The following is a 26,635-nucleotide window of genomic DNA, read 5'->3' on the forward strand; positions in this document are numbered from 1 at the left end:
CCCGCTCCCCATTCCCCTGCAGCCCCGGCCAGAATTGCCTAGGCATGGTAATAAGGAGTAGCAGCTTAGGCGATGCAGCATCTGTTCTGGGAGGTGGCCACTGTGACTCTCCCCGTCTTCACGAGGAGAGGGGACTTGCCCCAGGAGATGTGAGCATATGTGGTGATGTGAGGGTTTAAATGGGGCTGACTGACACGCCCCCCCCTTCACTCTCACCCACCTCACACAGCTTCTACCTTAGTCATTCCCTCATGTCAGAGTGGTTTCTTATCTCTCCTCTAGAGTGTATCCTGCCCAGAACTCTTGGACCAGCATTATACTGTGGACATGATGGAGGCTGAGCACTCTGTCCAGCACCCAGTCACCAAGACTGCCACACGTCACATCGTCCACGTAGACACACAGCCCAGTCCTGGTGACCCCAGTACTGGGCACCACTCTTCAGCCCTGTGCCCTGAGTTGGCGCCCTACGCAACCATCCTGGCCTCCATTGCAGACAGCAAACCAAACAGTGTCCGCCAGCGGCCCATTGCCTTTGACAATGCCACCCACTATTACCTCTACAACCGCCTCATGGACTTCCTCACCAGCCGTGAAATAGTCAACCGGCAGATCCATGACATTGTGCAGAGCTGCCAGCCTGGCGAGGTGGTCATCCGAGACACCCTCTACCGCCTCGGGGTAGCTCAGATCAAGACAGAGGCAGAGGAGGAGGGTGAGGAAGAGGAGGTGGCTGCAGTGACAGTCTAAGCCAGGCTCTTGCACAGGGACTGCACCATCTCAAGCCATAGTGAGGCCCTTACCCGAGGCAGATCCATCCAGGGGACCGGCGGGAGCGTTCACCTTTGGGGAGGCCTCTGATGCTGGGACTGACCAAAGAGCTTCCATTTCCTGAGCACGGTGGGGCCCCGGGTCCGTGGTTCTCAACCTTCTGGGGGTTAGGAGAAGCACCAGGACACTCCTTACTGGCCCTGAGAGAGCACTTGGGGGACATAGAATGTTCAGCAAAGGGGACGGGAGGCCAAGGGAATGCTGGTAGCTGGTGGCTTCCCTGGGGCCTCCTGCGGGTCAGGGTGGAGGTCCTGGGGTAGCGAAGGCAGAGTCCGGCGCTAGGTGGGAAGGCTGCTGAGGTATCTCTTCCTACCCCTGGGGAACGCTCTTTCCAGCCCCTGTAGCCACACGACTTCCTTAGCCTGTTGCCTTTGACTTGGGGCCTTAGGGGCCTCATTAGCTCTAGGGGTCCCTTTGGGCTCTTGATTTTCCCAGAGGAGGGATGCGTTTCCCTCCTGCTCTTCCTGCACCCAAATTTGGGGGAAGCTGAGGAGGGAGAAACAGCCACAGCTTTCTTCCAGGACTGTCTTCTCTGCCCTGAGCTTTGAGGAAGAGGATCCCCTTCCTCCTTTCCCTGGCCACTGCTGCTGCACTTTACATCCTTTCTGGGCCCTGGACCCTCACCACAGAGGGGATGTGGCCCGTTGGCATGACATAACCTGGCGGCAGTAGGAAAAACTCCCTTCTGTGAAGGGGAAGCAGACTGGGCCATAAGGAAACAGCGGGACTGGCTCAAGTGCCTAAGGTTTGCTTAGGGCACGGGAATTGGCCGTGTGTTATTTAATTTATTGAGAGGAGTGGAGTAGGTGGCTTTTTTCCCCTCCTTCTTCCCCCACCAAGAATAAAATTTATTAAATTATCTGTTTTGGTGAAGCAAGAGTCAATTCCATGCTCATTGTGTGGGGCACGGTGTGGTTGAGCACCCGAGATGCTGAGTTGGTCACTCAGTATGAAGGAGGATGGAAGAGGCCCCAGGGAATCCGCAGGCCCCTGAGTGGCACAGAGAATCGGAGGCCAGCTGTGTTAAAGCTGTTAGTTTAATGACCGAGACATCCCGCAGGGCGACTGTTAGTTATGGGGGGTCAGCTTGGTGGAGTGCATGCTGCTCGCTTGGTGTGGCCAGCCACACAGGCCCCCTTCCTTCCAACTCAGAATGACAGGGGACTGGGCAGAACCCCGAACTTGTAGCTGCCACCTGGCTCATTGTAGCGACCAGATCTAGGGTGGGTGAGGCTGTAGAGAGAAGGCCAGAGGATGGGGAGTAGGAGGTACAGTTCATTCCTAGAAAGGGGCCACCCTGCTCTGACGTCCCTGAGCCAGGCACAGTGTCTGAGCACCTGTTTGCTCTTGCCATTTCACTTGGCTACAGAGGGGGTCCTTCTACTCTGCCAAGGCCCAAGGAGCTTGGTCTCAATACTGGGGCACTTGGTAGGCACAAAACTGGTCCATTTCCAACGAGATAACAGGGAGTAGGGAAAGGGGTGCCTGGAAGTGGGAACGAGGTTGAGAGTGAGCTGGGGTTCTCCCAGTTGGCATAGCAAACGTGAGGCCATAGCATTGAGAACGGTGGGTGGGGGGCTCAGCCCTAGCCCCTGACTGGCAGTGATGGCCCAGGCCGCGGAAGCGGGGTCCTCCCCAAACTCCCGTGGGTCTCACATCCCTGAGTTTCAGAGCTGGGCCAGGCTGTTGAGTGAAATGACCAAGGGCAGAGTCTGTAGGTTCTCCCCGTGGTGCCCCATCCACGGTGGAGCTGAAGCTTGGAGGAAGGGGAAAGCGGAGCTTCCTGGCCGTCTCCTCAGCAGAACTGGTAGTTGTTGGGCTGCAGCAGGGGCTGGGCGATATCCCCTTGCTCACAGCAGGCCAGGTGCTCGCTGGAGCTCTCCTCTGGCTCACTGCTGCCGCCGCTGCTTGACAAGTTGGTGTAGTCCTGAGGGTGAGAGGCCGGGCGTGGTTGGTCCTGACGACTCAGGCCCCGCCTGGCCTGCTGGAGCCAGCCACCCACCCCGAGGCTGGCCCCACTCACCGGCGCTCTCCTGTGCACTTGGGCCTGCTCCTGGAGGAGGGAGCAAATCTGCTGGAAGGTGGGTCTGCGGGTGGGCTCCAGGGCCCAGCAGGCCTGCATGATGCTGTATCTGAGACAGAACAGAAGCTGCCTGTGGGCCTGGGGACCGTGACCCATTCCCCTGTGCACATGCACACACAGCCCCTCAGTCTTGCCCAGCAGAGGGCCTGAAGCCTAGTGAGAAGTGAGCCTGACACGAGACCTGTGCTAAGTCCTTGACATGCTTGTCTTACTTAATCTCCCCAGTAGCCCTTGGAAGGTACTTCTATCACGCCCATTTGACAGCTGAGAGGAGAAAAAGTTCAGAGATGCTCTCGCCCAAGCTCCTAGAACCAAGAAGGGGCGCCCTTGCTGCCTGCAGGTCGGTTTGCCAGGTGGGCTGAGATGAGCAAGCAGCTGACTGTAGCAAGAGACTTAACAGGGCAGGGGGGCTGCAGGGCTGTGGAGCTGGTGGGCCGGCAGGCCGCGAGGGCCTGGCTGGGCACCAGGAGCGGCCGTGTTGAGAGTGGCGGGGAAAGATGTGGGTGAATGCATGGCCCGCTGGCCCGCGCAGAGGCCGTGGTGAGGGGAGGGAGTCGGCGGCTCGCGGTGGGCCGGCTGTCATGAGGCGGCGGAGAGGCTGCCGTGGCTGGCTGGCCCACACCCCAGAGTGCCAGGACAGAAGAGATGGCAGGAGTCTTCTTTGAGGTCATAGTACGAGAGTCTGACTTAAAAACCTGTCAATTGAGTTAGGACCAGTCCCAGTTAGGAGTCCTTGGAGCACATCCTCTAGGCTACCTGGGAAACCAGTGGAAACCCTGAACTCACTCGGAAAAGGGCTTGGTTTGGCCCACTGGGGGGGAGATAAAGCCTGGTTCTGGAACACTGGGCAGGGAGACTGGGACCACACACACACTTCTGTCCCCTTCAACCAAAGCCTGGGGTGTCCTCTTTCCTCCCTGGGGTCCTTCACTTACATGTTCTCTGGGGCAAATGCAGGCTGGGCCATTTGGTATCCATCCTTCACCAGTTTATAGAACTTGCTGTTCACCAGGATGCCAGGGTAGGGGTTCAGCCCTGCAAAGGCCAAGATCATGTAGGAGACCATGCTCAGTGCTCACCTTCACCTGCCCCCACACCCACATTACATCGTGGCGAGGCTGGGGTGTGAAGAGTTACAAAGGAGCGTAGGCTTCGGTGGAACTGGGGAGCCTTCACCCAGGCCTCATCACACCCCACAGAGAATTCCGGCACAGGCTTTGGAATAAAAGGTTAGAGGAGCTCGTTGAAGGGCTTAGCCCAAGTCCCTGTGCCTAGAGCTCCAGAAGCGGGATACACACAGTATGAGAGAAAACCATTCAAGGAAGCAGCAACCGCTCGGGCAGGCACACGAGGGAAGAGCCTGGACGGAATGCCTGGTGGCGTGGAGCGTCCGCCCAGCCCATGCAGGAGGTGCACTGCTTGGTTTTCACTCCCAGCAGCCTTTGCTGTGCCCTGGGCACCAAGTGTCCTTGACTGGCATCCTCCATGAGGTATAGGACACCATGGTAACCGAACACGAGTCAGCCCTAGGCCAAGCCTGCCCTGGGCCAGCGGCTTACCGAGTGAGAAGATTTCCCAGAGCAGGATGCCATAGGACCAGACGTCACTCTGAACCGTGTAGACACAGTCGAAGATGCTCTCTGGAGCCATCCACTTCACGGGCAGGCGGGCCTGGCACAGCAGACCCCAGTCACCTCGGACCCTGGCTCACCGCCCCCTCCCCAGCCCGGCCTACCCTCCCCAGTACTCACATTGCCCTTGACGATGTAGTTGGAGTCATTCATGATGTCCCTGGCCAGCCCAAAGTCCCCGATCTTGGCCACACGCCCACTGGTCAGCAGGACGTTTCGTGCTGCCACGTCCCGGTGGATGCACTGAAGGGAAGGGCTTGCGGAGTTAGTCTCAGCCCCTGCCCTACTTGAGCCTGAGGTGCAGGGGGAGCAGCCAGGGCCCCAGAAGGCCTTGGGCTCCTCATTGAGGGAGTGGGCATCCGTTTTGGTCCTCTATTCTGGCTCCTGTCCCTACCTTCTACCAAGACCCAGGTCTGAGGAAATTCAATGTGCTTGGACGGTTCAGTATTTAAAAAGCACCATCACTGTGGCCCTCTGGCCCTGAGCAGCGGCTGCTGCCTTAGAGTTCGGGCAGTCCGCCTGGGCAAGGAGCAATGAGCTCTGGTGCTGGGAACAGCCTCTGTGCCCCGTCCCCCGGGTACTAGTAACAGCAGCTGCTACCTCCAGGGCCCTCCCGTGCCAGGCTCTTCTCTAAGCATCTGCCCACATTATTACCTTGTTTTGCCCTTAAGACAACCCTGTGATTGTGCCCATTTTTCCAGGTATAGAAACCGAGGCTCAGAGAATTGCAACAGTTGCTCAAAGTCACCCAGCAAATGGCTGAGCCACCAATTAAACTCTGGACTCCCAAATCTGCTGTAAGGAGGACGGTCACAGCTCCCACTCACTGGGAACTTCGTGGGTTGAGTGTGTTGCACATGTCTTCTCGTACCCTCACAACAACTCAGGGAGGTTCCCTTATTAGCCCCACGAGACCAGGGGCTTCACAAAAGGACACAATGGTTGTCTTGTTCACACTGTCGACCAAAACCGAAGGAATAAAGCCTGTTCTTGGACATGGGGTCCTCCACGGCCTGCTGCACACCAGGGAAACGGGTCTGCTCAGGCCTGGGCTCCCACCGTCCCGTGGTGGAGGAACTCTCAGCCGTAGGTCTCTCCCGCTCACTCCTAGAGGCCGTGTGGCCGCTGCCCACCTGCTCTCTGGCATGCTGGCTCCTCCTTGGCTCCATCATATGCTCTCCTTTCCTCCCCATCGTCAGTCATCCAGACTTACGTGGCGGGGGGGGCGGGGGGGGCGGGGGGGGCGGGGCTCAGCTGCCTCCCATCCCCCTGGGTGACCACACTCAGACCCAGTTTACAACTCACGTTCTTGGAAGCAAGGAAGGCCATGCCCTGGGCCACCTGGCTCGAGAAGTGGAGCAGGTCCCGCAACTCCAGTGGTCGCCCATCCTCCTTGTCCAGGTCTGGTGTGGGAAGAGGCGTCAGCACAGCCCTACCTCATCCCTGCCCCTCCCTGCCCAGCTCCCAGTCGCCCCTCTCTGCCCCTCCCACACCTGCAACCCAGTACCTCCTCACCTTGTTCAGAGGAGTCGTTTGAAGAAGAAGTAGAGACAGGCCTCATCTCCACATAGGTGTCTACACCCTGGCTGGAGAAGCCGCTGTCCCTATATAAATGGTTGGGGGGCAGGTGAGTCCCTCTTGCTAAACTGCCCAGCTCAGGCCTTGACCTCTAGCTCCCCATGGCCTCTCCAATCAGCAGGGAAGGACGGGGACCTCAAGGTCCACTCAAACATCCCTTTCTGACAGGGAATTCCCCTGCCGCATTCTGTGTGAGTGATCATTGATCTCAGCATGGCCATCCAGGGAAGAAGCTTACAATTTGTTCTATCGTTGGGCAGCTCTCTGCCTGTTAGAAAGTTCTTCACTGTTCCTAATGCCAACCTGCCCCTTGGATTTTCCTCCAGCTGGTCCTTGCTCTGCCCTCAAAGGCCACAGAGAATGAGGCTCCCTTTCCCCCTAACAGCCCTACAGGGATTTGAGCATATTCTAAGGCCCCATCTTTGAGCCTTCTCTGTCTGGACAGTGGTTCTCACCGCTGGCTTCACATTCAGCCACGTGGGGAATTGTCGACTCTCCCTGTGCCCGGACCACCTCAGAAATTAGGGGGCAAAACCCAGTCGTTCGCACTTTGCAATCTCTCCAGGCGATTCCAGTGTGCAGCCTGGCTAAAGGCCACTGGTCTAGAGGAGTGCTTCTTAAACTAATTCAAGAGCATATGATTCGCCTGGTGGGTCTTACTGAAATGCTGATTCTGACTCAGCAGGTCTGGTGGCCTGAGCTCCTGCATTTCTAACAGCTTTCAGGTGATGCCTATGAGCTCATGCTTTGAGTCACAGTTGGAGAAAGCACTTCTCTAGATTGAATAGCTACTACTGCTTCTAATATTACAACTAGGTATGATTTCTGCACTCCCCCCCCACCCCCCCATCCCTGCCCCCTCTGTGATGGAGACGTGCACCTTGACAATGCCCATACTAGATCTAGTGTTCCCAGAAAGAGAAGGGAGTGTCTTATTTAGGCTTTGACCATGGCAAAACCATCCCCTCCCTTGGTTTAGAAACTATACTTCCATTAATGTAGCCTGGGAACCCACTGGCAGGATTGGTTCACATGCCATTTGCCCTTGAAGTCACCTCACTGAATCCTTACCCCATGTGCACATTTGAAGATAAGAAGTTAGTACTTTACTTCAGTTCTCATTTTGATTTGACTTGGCCTGAGGTTCCAGCCTGAGGAGGCCCAGTGTGAGCTGCCCTCTCAGAGGGGCGGCAGAGAGAGGAAGAGGAAGCAGATCCTGCCAGCCCTCATATTCGGGGATACTGGATGGAATGAAATGGCCTCCTTCCCCTTTTGCCTCCCCAGGCTTGGCAGCTGATAGTGGCTGAGATAGGGGCCCCAAGTACACCCTTCTCGTTCTGATCCTGTCTCAGCAGCCTGGCCCTGAGGCCCACACGCCCCAGGACCGAGACTTCAGGACAGCAGTGAGGCTCACGTGAGTACTGGACCAGGAGTCAAGGGAGCAGAGAGTTCTGGGGTGGGCTCCGCCTCTGCCCCTGACTCATGTGTGACATGAAACTGGCCACTTCCTCTCTCTGATTCCCCATGTGGCTTCATCCATCTGCCTCGGGGTGGCTTCCAGGAATCACAGCATTACAGAATGATAGAGTAGGAAAGACTCTGAGAGGTTCAACCCCCCCAGTGGCTCGCCCCGGGGAAACTGAGGCCCAAGTACATCAGGGGCCTGGCCACGGTCACCCTGTTTTGCCCCTTCTCCCCCAACAACCAGCAGACTCTGTCCGGGTGCTGTGTAGCCCCTGACAGCATGGGACAAATAGGGCAGTTACCCTCAAGACCTGCCCATCTCTGGCCAGAGTGCTGAATGGATCTTGGTTTATCTTTTACATACATTAAAGTGATGATTTCATTAACGCCTATCTCCACCAGACTATGAGCTGCCCATCTTTGCCCTCCATATTCCTAGAACAAAAGTAGGTGCCCAAATATTTGTTGGATGATAGGACTAAGTAGTAGGAAAGCCGGGTTGGCCCATCTAAGTGGGGGTGACTACTTCCCATGGTAGAGATGGGAAAGTGAGGGCCACACAGCCACCAAGCCTGTGTTAGCTTTACGGACAGACCCAGGGCCCCCCTCCTCCAGTCCCAGCCTCCTTCCTGTCCTTTGCCAGGGTCCTACCTGCGGACATATTTCTTCTCCAGGTGGATGTTCTTGTAGCCAGCGCCTGCCTGGGGGTCCTGGGCCACACTCAGGCTGGGTCCCAGCATGGCCTCGGCCTTCCTTCGCAGAAAGTTGAGCAGGTCGCCATAGCAACAGTACTCAGTGATGACCAGAACAGGGCCTAGAGCAGCCAAGAGAGTGGGGTAAGTGCACTCCTTAGCCCACTCCCCCATGTGGACAGGAACATGGGGTGGGGCAACACGGCCCCCTGGAATGGGACTCAGGAAACCTGAGTTCTAATCCTGCCTGGCTAAGGGCAGCTTTTTCTGCTTTCTGTGCCTCAGTAATCCCATCTGTCTAAAACAGAGGAATCTCAAAAAACTAGCCAAAGAATTCTTTCTTCAAAGGAAATCTATGGCGGTTCCATATGGGTCAAGGCTGCTATAGAAGAGGATGGGACAGATTGGGAGTCCCGACAGGCCCTGGGGCACTGTTGTGGACCCTGTCATGAGTGTCCAAGTGTCTTTGGGTGGGAGTTTCACTCCAGGCCCCCAGAATCAGACTCCCTGCAGCAGGAACCAGAGATCTGCACTCTTATCCCCCTCTCTGGCTGACTCGGACACACACCAAGGTCTGAGAACCACTGATCAGAGCTCATAGAACTGACTATCAGTCATAAACAGCTTCTGACCAATCCAGGCACCTGGTCTAGGAATTTGAGGAATGCTGAGGTAGAGATCCTACCATCACTTGGAGGGGATTGGGAGGAGAAGATGGAGTGAGGTGACCCTGGGCCCTCAGACACCCAAGAGGCTCCAAGACCATGGGCCCCAGTGCCTGCTAGGACCCCTCACCTCCGTGGGTGCAGGCTCCCAGAAGGTTGACTATGTTTTCGTGTTGGCCTAGGTGACTCATGATCTTCAGTTCCGACATGAGGGCCTCCTTCTCGTCCGCGTGAGCCGTGGCTGGAAGATGGAGCCACAGGTCCCATAGATGGGGAGAGGGCAGGACATAGAGAGCCACACAGACACACAGGAGACACCCAAGAGAGCAAGTGGGGCACACCCAGTGCCCCAAAGTGATCAGTGACCAAAAGAGGGAAAAGGAAAAATGCAGACACGCAGATGGGAGTTAGGGAGAGAGAAGAGATGGCCCATCCCTGAGCTGCTTTCGAGTGGCAGGAAACCAAGCTGTGGCCAGGCCATGGCCCAGAGTGGCCTCTGTGTGCCCCAGCCTCTTTGGGGCTCCATCAGAAGCCCCTCCACACCCAGGAGTTAGAGGGAGGCTGCAGCTCACAAAAGAAGCCAAGAGTCCTTGCCTCCAATCCCAGGCCCTTCCCCAGGCCAAAAATGTGGGTGGTGCCTTTTGTGATGACAGGGCAGGCCCTCCCCTAGCATGCACCACCTCCTCCCCGCTCCCCGCAATTCCCTCAGCCCCTTCCCCTCACTTACACTTCAGCATCTTCACAGCCACCTTCAGAACAGCATCTTCCTTGCCCAGACCAAAGGCGGTGGCCTCTACCACCTTCCCAAAGGCACCAGCTCCAAGAGTCTTCCCTGCCACACACACACACACACACACACACACACGGTCTCCTTAGATCCCTGGGTGACAAAGAGCCCTTTCTCTAAGGGCCCACAGGCTCCCTGCGGTCCCACGTGGGTGCTAGGATCGCATCTCACCGAACTGCAGGTTGTTTCGGGGGAACTCCCACTTCTCGTTGTAGGGCAGCTGGGTGGGGTCTATGAAGGTGTAACTGTTGCCCTCGTAGCTCTCGATGATCTTCCAGCGCACCTGGTACTTGGGCTTCTGCAGAGGGAGGGCGGGAAGCATACATCAGCGCCCCGCAGGCAGATCTGGGATCTCATCCCCCGACCCCCACCCCCGCTGAGAGCAGGGGTCTGGGGAGTCCCAAGGCGTGCGGGAGGAGGCAGGGGTGGCCTGAGATGTGGTGAGAGGGACTGGGTTGTCCCACGTCCAAGGCCTGTCCTTGCCTGGCTTGGCCTCACCATATGACCTTCCCTTCCGCAAGCCTTGGTTTCCCCACTTGTGTATTGAAAGACAGGGGACAGGGTCACCTCTGAGAGCCCTGACAGCCCTGATAACTTGGTAATTCCTGAGCCAGGAGGGAGGGAGGGACCTTGAGGCCTATCCATCCGTCCATCCTCCCATCCAAATACTGTCTGGTTTTATTTTTAATTGCGGTAAGATACATGACAACAGAAAATTTACCATCTCAACCATTTTTTAGTATATCATTCAGAAGTATTCATTCACACTGTCGTGCAACCAGTCTCCAGAATGCTTTTTTGTCTTGCAAAACTGACACTCCGTACTCATTAAGCGACTCCCCATTCCTACCTCCCCTGAGCCCCTGGCCACTTATCTCTCCAATCTGACGACTCTAGGTACCTCACTTAATTGGAATCATGCAGTATTTGTCCTTTTGTGACTGGTTTATTTCACTCAGCCTGATGTCTTCAAGGTCCATCTGTGTGTCAGAATTTCTTTCCTTTTTAAGGCTGAATAATATTTCCAGACAAATATTTCACCGAATCCCTATTTGTGCCAGACACCATTGATTCAGAACTGAAGAAGATAAAGGCCCTGCCCCCAGGCAAGGGGCTAAGACAGGCATTCAACTCAAATACATACTTATGTCGGACATCTTCCTATAGTACCATGAAAAAAACAAAGCAGGGTGATGGGCTAGAGAGCGCCGGGTACAACGGAAGGTAAGTCAGGGAAGGCCCCTGAGGAGGTGAGGAGCAGCCGGCCAGATGACTGTCAGAGGAAGCTCTTTGCAGGCTCAGTGAAGAGCAGATGCAGAGGCCTCGGGTGGGCCAAGTCCTGGCAGGTCTGAGGGACCGGAAGTTTCCCCGGGGGCTTGAAGGAGGTGGGGATGTTCCAGAGACAGGAAGGTCTTGAGCGCTGGGATAGGTGAGTGGATTCCCTCCTACCTGCACTGAGAAGCCCTTGAGGGGGTGACGCAGGTGAGGGATACATCTGAATTTATGTTGTCAAAGGAGAGGGAGAGGGCAGAACCAGACGTAGGGAGGAAAGCAGATGCGTGGCTCTTTCCTGCCCAGGGCGACGGCTGCTTGGGGGCATCATGCCAGGGGGTGCCCATGAGAAGCACTGATGGAAGACAGACTTTAGGGGGAAGTGGAAGCTGGGCCTGGGTGGTGGAGGACACTGAGGCCTTGGGTCAGCAGTCTTGCTCTTTCCGGTCAGCCTGATGGGACAGGGACCAGCTGGGCTGTGCTTAGCAGCTGGGCTCCTTCTCTGGGCACCCAGCCTGGGGGAGCTAACAGGTATGAGAGTGGGTGTGGGGGAGGGAGGCGGCCTGTGGCTCTAAGTTGCATCAGATTAAGAGAAAAGACTCCAGAGAGCTGTAGGGAAGAACTTTCCAGATGGTAGTTTGGGAGAGGAGATTGTGGGTAGACATAAGGAAGAACTTCCAGGTTCTGATTCAGGAGGGAGGCTGCAGGTAAACTTAAGAACATCCGAGCTGTGGCTTGGGAGGAAGAGTCTGAAGCGGGACCAAAGGAGGAAGCTCCTGAGTCATGCAGGATTCAAGCCCCGCGTGTGGGTGCCTTCCCAACCCTAAACATGGAGAGAAAGCCAGGAGGGGGTTCCTTGACCTCCCCCAGCCATTTCCATCTCCAGGGGTTTCTGTGGCCAAAGCTGTTTTTTTCTCCTCACCACTTCTTCTTCTGGCCCCTGCAGCTGGGCCTGAGTCAGCCCCCTCCCCAGTGCTGCCCGGCCCCCAGCCAGACAGGGGATACTGGGGAAAGGGAGGGGGGCGGTCAAAGGAAGAAGAGGTCATCTGGCTGGATCTCAGGTCTCTGAATCCCAGACTCTACCTGGAGGAAGACGCAGCTCTCCCCTGCCTCCCCCTGCGCCTCCAGCATCCCTGCCCCATCCTGGAAGGCAGCCAGCAGCTCTGCTTCTGTACCACCTTGGCTACCCAGGGCTTCTACCTGGAGGGGTCTCCTCTGAAGGAGAGCCCTTACAGGGAAGTTGGGACGGGCCACCTCGGCCAGGTTTCCTAACGGTAGCAGTTGTCCCGATAGGAAGGAGTGCTCCCTGAGCAGGGCACCGGGCGGCACGCTCAGCATGAGTCATCTCACTCCTTACAACAGGCCCAGACCCAGGCTCACCCCAACTTCCCCTTGGTGACTGAGATGGGCAGGGAGACATCCCAGTCCTGTGACCCTCCCCATCTAGGCCTGATGGTTCTAGGCTTCTGGATGTTCTCTGTCTTAGGAAGGTAGCGACCTCAACACTTCCCACTGGAAACCTTGGGGACCCTCCCGCCTGGCCCCAGTCGGCCTCCAGGTCCCAGAGCTCAGTTCTGACTCCAGAATCCCAGCCTTCGTGCCTCCCTACCTCATCCTTTCCTCCTTGTGTCCTTCCTCCTTCCAGCCTGCTGACTCCTGCCCTTTTCTCCTCTCCCCTTTGGCCCCCCTTGTGGTCTCTCTGGGGGCCAGGAAGGTGATGACTCAGCCCTGAGGCAGAACCAACCCTTCCCCCCAGCCAGAGCCACCCCTCACCGCAGGCCCAGGCAGTGAGGCCGGGCCAGGCAGAGTCCCCAGTGCAGAGGCAAAGCTCAGAACCCCATGGGGCAAAGCAGAGGGGAATTGGACGGAGGGCCCAGAGGCAAGGGCATGACCATCTTGACCTCTCAAGGTCTTGTCCCATGGGATGCCCTCCTTTTCTTGGCCTTGGATGGGTTCAGGGGGCAGTTACAATTCCTGGATGGGAAATGAGGTGGCTGGGACCACATGTTCCAAAAATGGTCCCATGGAGAGAAGGTAAGGTGTCCCCAAACCAAAACTGGCCAAGGGGGCTGGGCATCTAAAGGTAGAAGGGGCTGGAGAGGGAACTGGGCCTTCTCTGGAATCTCTGCAGAGCCTCTGGGCTGAGGAGGCAGCTCTGTGGGGCACTGACTGGGAGGCAATTTTCAGCTCTGTAAAAGGAAGAAGCTTGCAATAGTCAGAGCTGCTCAGAGAAGGAACTCACAAGAATGAGTTAAGGCCTGTCCATAGAGGTGGGTGAGCAAGGCCCGACAACCACTGTGGGTATGTAGTCAAGGAGATGCCCAACTTCAGACACTCCTACAATCCCAAGATGCATGAGCGTTAATAACTCAGGTTCCCCAGTCAGCTTCTTCCTAGGGCAAAGGCGTGCAGGGTCCATCCTGAGCGCTGTCTGTGCCCAGCACCCTGCTAAATCCCCTCCATGCGGTCTGTCATTGAATCCTCACAACAGCCTGGTGGGGTGGCCACCATTATTAAACCCATTTCACAGATGGAGAAACAGAGACAGAGACAGCCCCAACTTCCCCAGAGTTACAATAGCTGGAGACTGGCAGAGGCAGGAGCCTCATCTGTCCAACTCCCAACCCCTGGCTCTTAAACCAGACTATCCGTAGGCTTGTGGAATGTCAGAGGAGGAAGACTGTGACCAGTCCCATGGTACAGGTGGGGAAACTGAGGATCAGAGTGGGCAGTGAGTCAGCCAAGGTCACATGGCAAAACAGTTTTGGAGCTGGACCCAGATCCCTGAAGTCTTGACCCAGGACCTTCGTTTCTTGGAGGCTGCATTCAGAGCTGCCTCTTCTGGGTGCTGGCATGAGCATGAGAGCTGCCCCCATGGGCCCCCACATCCCATCCACACTAAGTCCTCTTCTGATACTAAAACCCCTAAGGCAGGGGTGCAGAAGAGAAGATGCAGAGGAGACCCACAAGGTGGGCTATTCACCCCTAAATCACATTGCTCCCTTGTTTGAACCTCCTGATGGCTCTGAGCCTACAGGATGGGGCCCAACTCCTTGGACCCCCAATCTGCCTCCTCTTCCAAACATCAATATTTCTGGAACTTGCCTTGGTCTCCCCCCATCCCGCCCTCCCCTTTGTTCACATTACCCTCTCCCCCAGAGATACCATTTCCCTGAGTCTTGTCTCCCTTTGCTGCACCCCCCATTCTCTAAGATCTGTCCCCTCCATGCCTACCACCTTCTCCAAGCAGGCTCCCTTCCCCGCCAGGGACAATGGACTCCATCTTTTGTGTAGGAAGGCAGCTAGGCAGGTGGCAGAAGCCTGAGGCTGTCACGTGGGAGGCACCTGGGATCCTTGGGCAGGTTCTTCACCCTTGCCAGCCCTCAGTTTCCTTACTGTAAAATACTGACTGCTTCAGTCCCTGCTTCCAGGTTGTCATGAGGGTAAGATCGGATGATTCAGTGTTTCACGTAATGGCTAAAACCATGGCTTCTTAAAACCCAGCCTCTGCCACTGACCAGCTATAGGCAAGGGCAGCTGCCTCCGCCTCTCAGAATCTCAGCCTCCAGCTCTGTAAAATGGGGTTAGCGATGCTATCCACATGCCGTGATCGTTGCGGGCATTCAGCGAGAGGATGTGAGTAACAGGCTTCAGGAAAATGCCTCTTAAGTTGCTAAAGCTGACTGAGAACTCAATGGCAGCTTCAGTGAATAATAACTAATGAAGAGGATGATGATGGTCAAGCCTTCCTCCTCCACTAGACCGCCCACCGCCTGACCTGAGACACAGGCCTGGCCCCGTGATGCCCTCTCTGTGTGCTTGCATCCCCCTCCCCCCGCGGGGACAGGACCCCATGTTCACGCTCTCCGGAAGACCCCATCCTCTCCCCACTGCATCTTTTGCTCTGTAATCCGCACCCTCACTTTTTTGCAACCATCGCTGCTCTAGACAGTGAGCCCCACAAGGGGGAGAGCCTCAGATCCTCCGAGTTCTGGCTCACTCAGCGCCCAGCCGCTCACGTTGGCATACAGTTGGTGCCCACTAAAGAGCTGTTGGCTGAATGGCTGACAGAACGAGTGGGTTCTCGGGGGCTACAGGGTGGATCCTCGCAACCGGGTGGCCCCGTGCCAGGGTCGGGCTGGTTCAGGTGCCTGGACGCCCCCACCCCCGCCCTGCCCAGGCTCACCTGCTTGTACTTGTAGAAAAGCAGCATGAGCAGTAGCAGCAACAAGGCCATGATGGACATGCAGGTGACCAACACGGGCGTGAAGAGCGGCTCGTCGGGGAGCTGCGTGTGGGCTCCTGCAAGGGTGGGGGGCAGAGGAGTGAGCCTGCAGCGGAGCCTCCAAGCCCTCCTGCCACCACTGAGATCAGGCCACTGCATTGTCTGGAACACAGTAGGTGCTCAATAAATGCCCGTTGACTGAACCAAGAGTCTTCACCTGGAAGCCCCCAGAGCCTCAGAGTCTTCCTATAGACCCTCCCCCAGCCAGGGGCCCGGAGGACAGCCCCTCCGGGTCTGCTCATGCGCAGCCCAAGCCCCGCCCACAGTCACAACCTCTGCCGCTGGGGAGCCCCTCAGGTCGCGCAGTACCCCCTCCTGCCAATGCGAGGCGCTCTGCAGCAGAGGCTTGTGCCAGTGCCCAGCTGTGGCTTGTGCTCACACATACACACACACAGATGCACACCACACACACACGGATGCACACCACACACACACACAGGCACACCACACACACCCGGATGCACACCACACACACAGATGCACACCAGACACACATACACAGATGCACACCACACACGGATGCACACCACACACACACACAGATGCACACCACACACACACAGATGCACACCACACACACACACACGGATGCACACCACACACAGATGCACACCACACACACACACACGGATGCACACCACACACACATACACGGATGCACACCATACACACACACAGATGCACACCACACACACACAAACAGATGCACACCACACACACACACACACACCCCAGTGATGGGCATTCACCCCCTACACCTTCAGGCAGCTCAGACAGAAAGACCCAGAGGTTAGGCTGAAATCTGCCCTCCCAGCATTTCCCCGCTGCTCTCCCGAGCGCCCCTTGGAACCACACAGCCCTTCGGAGGGTCGGAAAGCTTGACCAATGGCCCCTGGGTCTCCTCCTCCAGATCAATATCCTTACTTCTTTCAATATGTTTGAAGGACACAGTGTCCATCATCTTGCCCAGATCAACAGTGTGGGTCTGAGGCCAAATCTCACCTCTGCCACTTAGGAGGCGTGTGACATCGAATGTGTGACTTCTCCCTAAACCTCCGGTCCATCGTCTCCCAAGTGGGAAGGAAAATAGTGCTAGCCTCCTAGGGCCGTGTGAGCTCCCTGAGCTAACAACTGTAAGGTGCTCAGCACCTGGCACCGAGTAAGCTCTCAGTGAAACATCCGTTTGGCATGTTTAATATTGGACCCCCGGCCCCGAGACAGGCTGCCACAGGTGGCTGCGTGTGGGGTCTGGCCCTGGTCTCAGCTGCTCCGAGGCCCCTGTGGGGCCGCCTCGGAGCCAGGCAGAGGCTCCCACTCGGTGCTGCCTGCCCAGAGAGTCTGGTCAGGGCCTGGCACACAGTGGTGCTGAGTCCCGGTTGCTGGAAGGTGCTGTGGGTCCCCGCAGCTGTGGGCCTCTCTCACTCAGGCAGCTGGAGTCTTTGTGCCACACAGGGAAGGCACGCCTTCCTCTGGACGGACGCAGCCCAAGTCAGTGCCCGGGGCTGGCCATCAGCGCCGCCCGGGGACAGTGGCCCCGAATGGATAGGACCATGTCTCTGGAGGGAAGAGAGTCCGAGAGGAATGGAGGAGGCTGTTGGGGCTGGCCTGTCTCTTCCCCCAGGCTCCAAGCTCCATGGACGCAGTGCTCCCCTGCACTGAGTGAGCGCCCGGCACGCAGCTCATGCCAAATACATACTTGTGCGTTCACGGGGGAGTTCGAATGCCGGAGTAAGAGCAGAGGGGCCAGATGAAGCCACGCTTCAGGCTGCTTTCTCCCTCTGCTCCTCTCCTCCCTGCTTCTAGTCCCATGGGTCCTAGACTCCTCTGCCTGGCCTCTTCAGGAGACCTTCGGTCGGGAGACGGCTGTAGCTGGACCCAGAGAGGTGGAACTCGGTATGGCTGGGATCTGCTCCACTCTGGCACTTAGGCCCTGGCTGCCAGGCTCCCTGGGGCTGGGGCAGTTTCCTGGGCCCACCTCCCACCCTGGCCCGGGAGGGGTGAAGGCTCACCTATAGAGATGGGCCTGAAGGCCTGGGAGCTGTTCCCCACGCTGTTGAGGGCCCGGCACTCGTAAGTCCGGTTGTGCTCCAAGGTCCCCATGGCCCGCAGGCTATGGACGATCACCTTGTGGAAGGGCTCCCGGCTCAGCACCTCTGAGTGTGAGTCCTCTAGGACCAGCTCTTGGGCCTCATCACACCTGGGAAGAGCAGAGTGTGGCTTAGAGCTTCAGGACGCCCCGCCGTTCGGCCCCTCAGCCTGGGGTGGAGAAGACGAGTAGAGCCACCTACCTATCCGTGTGGCTCCTGCACTCCAGCCATGTCACATTGGGCTGGGGGTACCCGGAGGCCTCACAGAGCAGGGCGTCAGAGCCATTGATGACGGCCCACGTGACCCTTACCTCTGGGGGGTCTGAGGAGTAAAAGAGGGGTGGAAGAAGGAGGGATCAGCCCCAGAGGCCCCAAGTCCCTGTCTGCCCACCCTGCACTGAGCTGCTTTCCCTCCATTGCCCATCCGCCAGCCTCAGGGACATACAGGCAGCCCCAGGCACCTTAGTCCCCGGTACTCCCCGCCCCCCCAACCCCCTGCGCGCCCACCTGCCCCATCACTCACAGCACAGCGTGAGCTCAAAGGTCAGAGAATGCTCGCTTCCAGTGTTTCTGGCCAGGAAGGAGTAGCGACCGGCCTCCGAGGGCTTCAGGCGAGGCAGGGAGAGGATAGACGTGTACCTGCACAAGAGGGGCAAGTCGTCTGGCATGAACCCAGTCCTCGTACGGCCCCTGCAAGACAGTGGGCTCAGACAACCTTCCGAAAGGGCTTTGTTTTATTTTTGGTAAAGTGTCCAGGATGCAAAGGCCTTGGCTGAGCCAGGGACCCAGGCTGAGTGCCATTAAGACATGGGAAACCACCAACCCAATTTCCTTAATTGCTTCTCTCATTTTTTAAGATTCTATTTATTCATTTGTCAGAGAGAGAGCGAGCACAAGCAGGGGGAGCGGCAGGCAGAGGGAGAAGCAGACTCCCCACTTAGCCAGGAGCCCGATGTAGGGCTCGATCCCAGGATCCTAAGTTCATGACCTGAGCCGAAGGCAGACATTTAACCGACTGAGCCACCCCAGCGTCCCTTCTCCTCTCATTTGTAAAGTGGTTTTGTTCCGAGGTTTAATAGAAATGATGTCTGTGAAGTGCTGACACTGGGAGGCACATCACAAGCTCCCACTGTATGTACCTACTTTCACCATCGTCACTGGGCTAAGCAGTCCCTGCTCAAAACACCAGCCCCCAGGTTAGCTGTGGTTCCTAAAGCACCAACCCTGCCAGGAGGGACTGTGAGAGGGATGATTGGCAAGACGTAGCCATGGGGCTACAGAAACCAGGGTTCAAGTTCTCGCGCTGTCTGTCTTAGCTGTGTGATCTTAGACAAGTACTTAACTTCTCTGATCTTTGCTTCCTTTTCTATGAGGGTAACACCGATGGTATTAATTCACAGGCTTGGCCTTAAGATTAAAGGCGCATACATTCAGGGTGATTGACACAGAGCCCGACTCATTGTAGCTACTCAGTTTAACGGTGACCTCTGTTACAGAAAAGACCCGGAGGCAGATGCGGACAACATAAATTATCCTCAGCTGATTCCAGGTAATTTTTCATTTTTTTCTTTTCTTAAGCTCTATTTTAGCATTTGTCCATAATGGACATGTATGGTTTAGGTAATAAATAAGTTTTTTTAAAAATAGATTATAGCATATAATTATAAATTATACCAAACTAATACCCATGGTATTCAAAGGGCAATCTCATTCAGCTGGACCTTTGGCATACAGAACCCCTCTACACATCTACCTCTTAAGTGGAAAGAATTTAACTTTTTTGCATGACTCAATGCCACCATTATGAACACACCCATCACATGAGCTAAATTTGGTGGCTGTTTGGTGCCCGGGCTTATCTGCCCTGTGCCGAATGGCCCCACACTACTGTGTTTTGGGGGATCTCCATGATTTCTTTCTGCAATGTCCCTGTTGCATATGGAGCCCTGAAACCTGTCCATGGACCAACCCCCCTCCCAGGGGTCTATAGACTCCAGATTCAGAACTTCTGCTTTAGACAAGGGGAAGCTAGAAATCCTGACCAGAATAGATGAGAAGGGAACTGGGAGGAGAAAAATGAGGACAAGGAAACATTTTTGTCCTGTTGAACATTTTGTTCTGTTTTGATTCTGACAATTGGCAAGCTGGAGGCCAGGCATTCATGAGGTCTGGGCTTCAGGAGCTAGGAAGAGAACCCCAGAGAGTTCTGGACTTGGAAGATGGCTAAGGGATTACCTAGCAAATATCTAGCAAATCCCCAAATAATGGCAAACACGTCTCCTCTCCTGAGTCAGTGATGATGAAAATACTGGCTGGGAGACTGTGTTAAGAAGGACTCGCAGGCTGCATTCGGACCCTGCAGGAAAGAGCTCAACAGGGATTAGCGATGTCTGTCAAGAGTGTGGGAGGGGGACGGGTTGCACGCACAGCACAAGCTTGCTGTCCTTGAGTGCTGTGCTCTCGTTCAAACACAAGTGGGTAAAGAAGCTATTGTTTTAGCACATGGTATCGGTGTTCCTTCTGTGGAGGAGACTCTCTTATGTAGTAGACTACCAAAGTGAGGCCACTTTGGAGGGGCAAGTAACACTCTGAGGACGTAAGGAGACAGGAAATAAACTTCTAACATGCTGTGCCTGTGAGATAAGCCAGATTCTGGAAGTGGAGAGAAGGGAGGAACGAGGAGATAGAGTCGGATGGCACTTTATGAAAAGCATTTTGAGTCTGTGGAGAAGAATGAGTGAGAAATTCTCAGGGGTGGGTGACCACAGGCCTCTAAAGAACTTTTGATGTATCTGTGATCGTGTGATGTTAATTCTCTCTATCCCCCAAACCCGGGTATGTGGCAGATTCCCTGTGCCATCATTATTAGGAGTGTATCTAGGAGTAGAAATCATGGAGCGTGTCTTCTACATTTGGATTGGCCATGAAAGAAGAGATTGAATGGGATTAAGGGCTCTTGAGTGAGCATGAGAATGCACGTCCCAAGAAATGGTAGAACTCTTGAGGAGGGCGTTGGATTTCCCATGGATGTGGGACAGAGGGGCAAGCCAATTTTGTCGACGTCTCAAACACGGATGACTGATATTGAGGTTCTATAGTCAGGGAAATTGAGACCCAGAAAGGGGAAGGGATTTACTCCAGGTCACCAGCAAGGTTGAGACATGACCCAGTCAGTGTCCTGCCTCCTGGCTGAAGCATTTCCCTTCTGGCTATGGGGCTCTCCAGATGGGAGCTGATAGGCTGTACCTGTATGTGTCCTTCATCATGACAAAATTGAGCTTGGGCTGGTGGTCAGAGAAAGGTCCCAGGTAGGTCCAGTTAAAACCTTGCAGGCCCGGGTAGGCCTCCACCTTGACTTGGAGATTGACCTTCTCACCCACGGTCACCTCCTGGAGGAGGTTCTGTTCAGAGGTCAAGTTCAAGTAGGCACTCTCTGGAAAGCAGAACACATACAGATCGGGCATTAGTGGAAAGACGTCTCCGTTTGTTTGCTCATTTGGTGATCTACCCATTGATTCAGGCATTCAGCTGGAGCCTTCCTGAGTGCCTACTGTGTAAAGCCCCCACCCCTAACCGAGACTCACCCTCAGACACCTCTCTTCCCCACCACTGCCCCACAGAATCCCAAACTCTTCTCTTTGCTGAGTCCCTAGGAGAACCTGGACAAATTCCTCTCCTCCTTGGTACCTCTATCCTTATTTATATAACAAAGAGATTGAATATATTTGTGTTGTTATAATTTTTTGAAACTTTTTCAGTGGCAAAAAATCAAAGTCTGCTGTTTTTTTTCTGGACCTCCTTAACCATTTCCCCTTCTCCTGCTAATAGTTCAGGCAGTGAAGCTCCCACATCCAGCTCTAAGGGGAGCATGTGAGCCAGGCCAGCCAGCCAAAGTACTATGTCCCCTTTGGACCAGTGAGTGGTTTGGGGTAGGCACATGAGCCCATGGGTCCTATGACACTTATTTCCATGATTTTTGCTGGAGCTCTGGGAAAGGAGAAGCCCCAAATCCACTGGGGTTGTCAAGCCTGATGCTGCAAGGGTCCACAAGAAAAATGTGGAGCTGAGATGTAGAGGTGAGAAGCAACAGGTTCTTGTCCACATCAACTGAACACCTAGATCCAATTTACCCGAAGCTCATATCCATGAGCTTTTTAGCTATAAGGCCGATAAAAATCCTCTTGTGATTAGGCCAGCTCTAGTTGATTTCTGTACCTATGCCTGAAAAAGTCCTGACTAGTTTCTTCGAATTAAATCTTGCATGAATTAAAATCAGTTGCTCTGGTTGAATCTCCGGCAATGGAGCTATGGTAGGAATCCCCATTCACTCAGCCTCTCCATACCTCTCATGGAAGCCCCTGAAATGCTTTCTTAAATCCCCAAGACTTTGCAAAAAGCCCTGGATTATATGATCTCTAAGGGTTCCTCTCCTTACTCAATTCTATGAAATCTAAAATTTATTCTTCTACCCTGTGATATACCTGCTCCAAAGCTTATGGCTGCCTATTGTCTCCACCATACAGAGCGGCATTCAAGGCTCTCCTCAATCAAGTCTCCTCCTTATGCCCATCTAGCCAGCCCCCTCTTCCTACACACACACACACACACACACACACACACACACACTACTCCACCCACCTGGGTCTCCTAACATCCCCTGAACACACCAACACACCACAGTCATTCCTACATTGGAGGTTTTGTTCAAGGCCTTTCCTCCACCAGGAGCCATGTGTCCTCTTCCTCTTTTCTATTTAAATCCTTCTCATCCTTCAAGGTTCATCCCTATCAGGGGGTATCCACCCACAGGCCAGGCCACAGGGAGCTCTCCCTCCCTGGACTCCTGCGGCCCTTATAGTCTACACATTCATTAGGCACCACATCCATACTACTTCCTGCATCTGCTTCTCCCTTTGGGTAACCATCCTCTCTGTCCAACCAATCTGTGAGCTTTTAGGGCAAGGCTTTTGTCCTCTGCTCTCTCTCGCCCTCAGCCATCTATCTGTCTATCCATCCTCCATCCATTCTCCCACCACCTCCACCACCACCACCCTAATCAAGCCATCGTCACCTCTAGCTTGGACAATCGCTGTAGCCTCCTACCTTGTCCCCCTGCTTCTACCCCCCACACAGCACCAGAAAGCCATGTTAAATCTTATTACATGCCAGTCAGATGGTGTCACACTCCTTTACTCAGACTCTCCAATGGCACCCCATCTCTCTCAAGGGGAAAAGACCCAAGTCCTTACATTGGCTTCCAGGGCCCTGGGGAATCTGCCACCTCTCCTGCTCACCTCTCTGACCTCCCCTTGTACCACTCTTCCTCCGGGGGCCCCCCCCCTGCCCCCCGGCCATGCTGGCTGACTTGTTCCTTGCACCTGGCGAGCACAGTCCCGCTCGCCCTCTGCCCGGAGCTCTGTGCTGCCGCGCATCTGCGTGCCTCACCCCTTCGCCAGCTTCAAGCCATGGCTCACATGGCAGCTGACCAGTGAGACCTTCCTTGAGGACACCCTACCTTAAATGGCAAACCCTATAGAACTGATTTGGTTTCCAGAATTTATGTCGCTCATTGCTTGTCTTTCCCCAGCTGGAGCGCCAGCTTCCCGTGCGCAGGGGCCTCCGTGTTTGCAGCTGCGTCCTCGGCCTCCAGAGCAGTGTCTGACCAGGAGCGCGCACGGACGCACACACCGAGTGACTGCCATACCCGTGCACTAGGAACCCACCCCTGGGGGACAACCTGACGTGCTCCTCTCCTCCTTCACCCCGCACAGCTCCCGGCGCAGGACGGGCCCCCCCCCCCCCGCGGAGCTCACGGTGACCGCGAGCCTCGAGCAGTGTGGCTGCTCTCCGGGGGGTGAGGCGCATGCGTGCTCTCCCCGGCGCCCGTCTGCCTCCCCTAACATTGAGCGCACGCGGCGTGGCCAGACCGAAATCACTCAGCCTGTCTTGACCGTGAGAAATTCCCACTTAGCCTGTCCAGCCTCGGATCTCCCATCCAGTGCACAGGGCATCGGACCGGCCTTTCAGATGGCGTCTCCCGTGCACACTCAGGCAGCCAGAGTGGGGAGGTAGGTAGGTGATAGATTCACTTCCGTCTCACAGCAATCCCATGAGACAGCGCCTGCCCGTGTCGTGGGTACCCCCGTCTGGCAGTTAAGTAACGGGCCAGTCGTTGGCGGAGCCAGGTTGGGGCACAGTGCGCTGCCACCACGATGTACCCCTCCACGCACTCTGATCCCGTCCCTCGCTCTTCAACTCTCAACGACTTCCCAACAGGATAGGCTGCAAGCCACCCGCCCGCTGTACCGTCTGGATGCTGCCTCCACCCCTGCTTCGCTCTGGCCCCTTGTCACACCACTCACATCCCTGCCATTGCCAGCTTCTCTCCACGTCCCAGACGCTCCCTGCTCTCTTTCCCTTCGGGCCGTCCACAGGCTGTGCTGTTGCCCTTCCTTTCCCATCCTTCTGCCGCGCTAACCTACCTCCATTCTTTGGGGCTTAGCTTAGGCCACTTTGTCCAAGCCAGGGTTAGGGGGCCCCCCTTGGTGTTCCCAGGACACCCCGTGCCTCCTGCATGATCCCCCTGGGTGAGCGTTGTCTGCTCTTGTGTCCGTGTGACATGGGTGTTGCAGGCATGGGGGGATGAATGAAGGCGTGAACAGCAGTCTAATCGGGAGCTCCTGGACGCCAGTCACAAAACAAAATGCAGTAATGCACTGTAGGAGCTCCAGGAAGGGAGTGAAGGATTCTGGGGAAGGATCTGGGAGGGGTCCCAGCGGTGGGGCTCCCTCGCCAGGCCCAGGATAAGGGGAGGCAAGTGCAGGTGTTCTTAACAGTGTCTCCTCATTGTCCGCCATCAGCTCCCTCCTTCCCAATCCTCTCACACACTCGCTTGCCCCGGGATCCCTGGCAACCCTCCCCTGTCGCCCTGACGCTCACCTACCACCCGGAAGACCATGGAGGTGGAGTTGATGCCTCGGACATTGGTGGCCACGCAGGAGTAGTTGCCGGCATCTTGGAAGCTTACGTGCTCGAGCTCGAGGGCCAGGACTTTTTGGTACTGGTTGCCTTGGAAGTCGGATTGCTGAGGGATTGTGAGCTGTAGCCAGAAGGAATGAAAATGGGAGACCAATGTTGTTTAGGGATGAGAAAACTCTGGGTTCAAATCGTCAGCCTTTAAAGATTACTATCTGCCTTTCCTTGGGCAAGGGACTGAACTCAGTGTCCTCATCTGTAAAATGGGACTAACACCAGCCCATGCTCCTAGGGTTGTAGCGAAGAACAGTAAGCTATTGCATGTAAATGGGGGTAGGGTTGTGGCCAGCACATAGTAGGGCACAGTGGTGCAGGAAGGAGCTCTTAGAAGCAGCCCAATGCCATTCCCTTTTGGGGATACTCCCCCTGCTTCCCTCTTTCCTAGTCTTTCTGAAATGGCTTTTATATTGTTGGGCTTCGAGGTGGCCAAGGAACCCCTTGCTAAGTCAGAAGTGAACTGACCTCTGGCTCTTATCTACAGGCTGGGACAAAAGTCATGGGTCAAGGGGGTAGAGTACCACCTCTCTCCCCCCCACAAGAATCAGTGACATGAGCCCAAGTCCTGGTTCTGAATCAGCTATTGACGGGCAGTGAGATCTTAGGGCCTGGGCCGTGCCCTCAGTCCAGAGAGCCAGCTGGTAGCGGGGCTGGGGCTCCATCCTGCGGGGCCTGGTGTTCTGGGAGGTTGGGCACCCTTCACCCTGCTGTCTCCCCGTGGACTGACCTTGGTGTCTCCGTGTTGGAGGAAGACGTCAAAGTTAACGTCAACGTTCCTGGCTGAGCACACGATCTTGGCAGTCTCTCCCTGAATCCGTACCAGCTCTGCAGGCTCCAGCGTCAAGGTCGGGGGCCCTGGGATGACTGAGGCCAGGGGAAGCGACCCATGAACACTCAGGCCTGAGCTGTCACTCGGCTCCCTGCCACAGGCCAGAAACTGGCTGGGGCCCCCACCACGCTCCCTTCGCAAATCCTGGGAGGCAGCCTGGAGGCCTCAGACAGCACGTCGTGTCTTTGAAACAGACTCTGAGAAGTCCACTCCCCTTCGTCACCACACCTCTCCCCAGTCTCAACCTGTTCTCTGCTCTGGGCGCCTGCAACAGCCGCCTGGAAGGCCCCCACTTCCCCTCTGGCCCCCGCACGAGGCAGACTCCTCGCAGCGGCCTGAGGGAGCTCTTGAGAACGTGGATTGGATCACGTGCGCTCCTGGGCCCATATCCAGTGGCTTCCCATCACTCTTGGGATGCAAGCCCCGGCCCGTTGCTGACCACCGGAGCACCTGCCGCCTCGTGCTCACGCCCCCTCTGCAGCCGCACCGGCCTTCCCGCCACACAGACTGCACACTGGCCCCCCCGCCGCCCGGAGTGCTTTTCCTTCCACACCGTGAGCTGGCGGCCGCTTTCATCCTCCGGATCTTTCGCCCCGAGAAGCCTACTGTGACCAGTCAGCTGAATGAGTCTCCCCCAGCCCACACACATCCAGCTTTCTCCGGTGCGGGTTCTTGTGGATCACAGTCGGCGTGTTATTTGCTCTCTGTTCTGTCTCCCCCTAGAAGATGGTGATATTCCCAGTGGCTAGTACAGTGCCTGACGCAGAGTGGGCGTTGAATTCAAGTTCATGGCTATTGCTGGTGTTGAAAGATGATCTAATCCAGTTTCTCAAGGCCCAGAGACACTAAGGGCCTCATCCAAGGTCACCGAGGGGATCCCGGCAGAACGAGGGCCCATGGCTCTGTCAGCTGGAGTGCGGGGGAAAGAGACCTAATGGCCCCCTCTGCCCACATGGTGGGGTCCTGTGACTTCCTGAACAGGTTTCATGGCTTCAGAGCCCAGGGCATTGTTGCCAGCCATGTGGCTTGACCCTGGCCCTCGGTGTAGGGACCTGATTCCTGTCTCAAGCCAGGTGTCAAGCCTGGGGTCCTGCGTATTCACACCAGGCCTTCCAGAAACCAGCTGGAGCAAGGTACACTAGCCTAGCTGGAGCAAGGGGGAGAGGTGGAAGACTTCACCACCACTGTCACCCCCACGGTGAGAGCTGTCGCGTGCATCCACCCCCACCTTCCCATCACTTGGCTCACCGCCCCACCTGCTTGTGCCCTGCACCCAGCAGTGGGCCGGCACTGAGTGGAAATCCATGTGGGACAGCTTTGGGCCCTCATTCCATTCCTGGACCAGTCAGAGCCTGTGTCCACCTCATGACTTCGTACCTGCTGTTTCCTCGGCCACCTG

General features: G+C 55.9%; 2 protein-coding genes across 6 annotated transcripts in view; one reads left to right on the forward strand and one right to left on the reverse strand.

Annotated features, from left to right (window-relative positions):
* Positions 1-1,690, forward strand: part of HMGXB3 (HMG-box containing 3) — a 45,608-nt gene extending 43,918 nt beyond the window's left edge. For all 3 annotated transcript variants that reach the window (XM_081826177.1, XM_081826178.1, XM_081826179.1), the window contains one exon: positions 283-1,690. In XM_081826177.1, coding sequence (XP_081682303.1) covers positions 283-750 — 468 coding nt within the window. In that variant the 3' untranslated portion in view covers positions 751-1,690. The remainder of the gene's footprint in view (positions 1-282) is intronic.
* A 160-nt stretch (positions 1,691-1,850) lies between these two features.
* Positions 1,851-26,635, reverse strand: part of CSF1R (colony stimulating factor 1 receptor) — a 30,320-nt gene continuing 5,535 nt past the window's right edge. For 2 of the 3 annotated variants that reach the window (XM_081826181.1, XM_081826180.1), the window contains 18 exons: positions 25,135-25,271; positions 24,315-24,474; positions 20,622-20,808; positions 17,899-18,014; positions 17,577-17,697; positions 17,298-17,485; positions 15,190-15,305; positions 9,903-10,029; positions 9,672-9,776; positions 9,075-9,185; positions 8,239-8,401; positions 6,075-6,149; positions 5,851-5,965; positions 4,666-4,788; positions 4,474-4,585; positions 3,850-3,949; positions 2,855-2,963; positions 1,851-2,758 (listed from right to left, as the gene is read on the reverse strand). In XM_081826181.1, coding sequence (XP_081682307.1) covers positions 2,627-2,758; positions 2,855-2,963; positions 3,850-3,949; positions 4,474-4,585; positions 4,666-4,788; positions 5,851-5,965; positions 6,075-6,149; positions 8,239-8,401; positions 9,075-9,185; positions 9,672-9,776; positions 9,903-10,029; positions 15,190-15,305; positions 17,298-17,485; positions 17,577-17,697; positions 17,899-18,014; positions 20,622-20,808; positions 24,315-24,474; positions 25,135-25,271 — 2,297 coding nt within the window. In that variant the 3' untranslated portion in view covers positions 1,851-2,626. Of the gene's footprint in view, positions 2,759-2,854; positions 2,964-3,849; positions 3,950-4,473; positions 4,586-4,665; positions 4,789-5,850; positions 5,966-6,060; positions 6,150-8,238; positions 8,402-9,074; positions 9,186-9,671; positions 9,777-9,902; positions 10,030-15,189; positions 15,306-17,297; positions 17,486-17,576; positions 17,698-17,898; positions 18,015-20,621; positions 20,809-24,314; positions 24,475-25,134; positions 25,272-26,635 lie in introns of all 3 variants that reach the window. The other variant, XM_006741627.3, reaches the window with a different exon arrangement.

Source organism: Leptonychotes weddellii, chromosome 7, assembly GCF_054177405.1.
Source record: "Leptonychotes weddellii isolate Sample4059 chromosome 7, ASM5417740v2, whole genome shotgun sequence".
In the NCBI taxonomy this organism is placed as follows: Eukaryota; Metazoa; Chordata; class Mammalia; order Carnivora; family Phocidae; genus Leptonychotes; species Leptonychotes weddellii.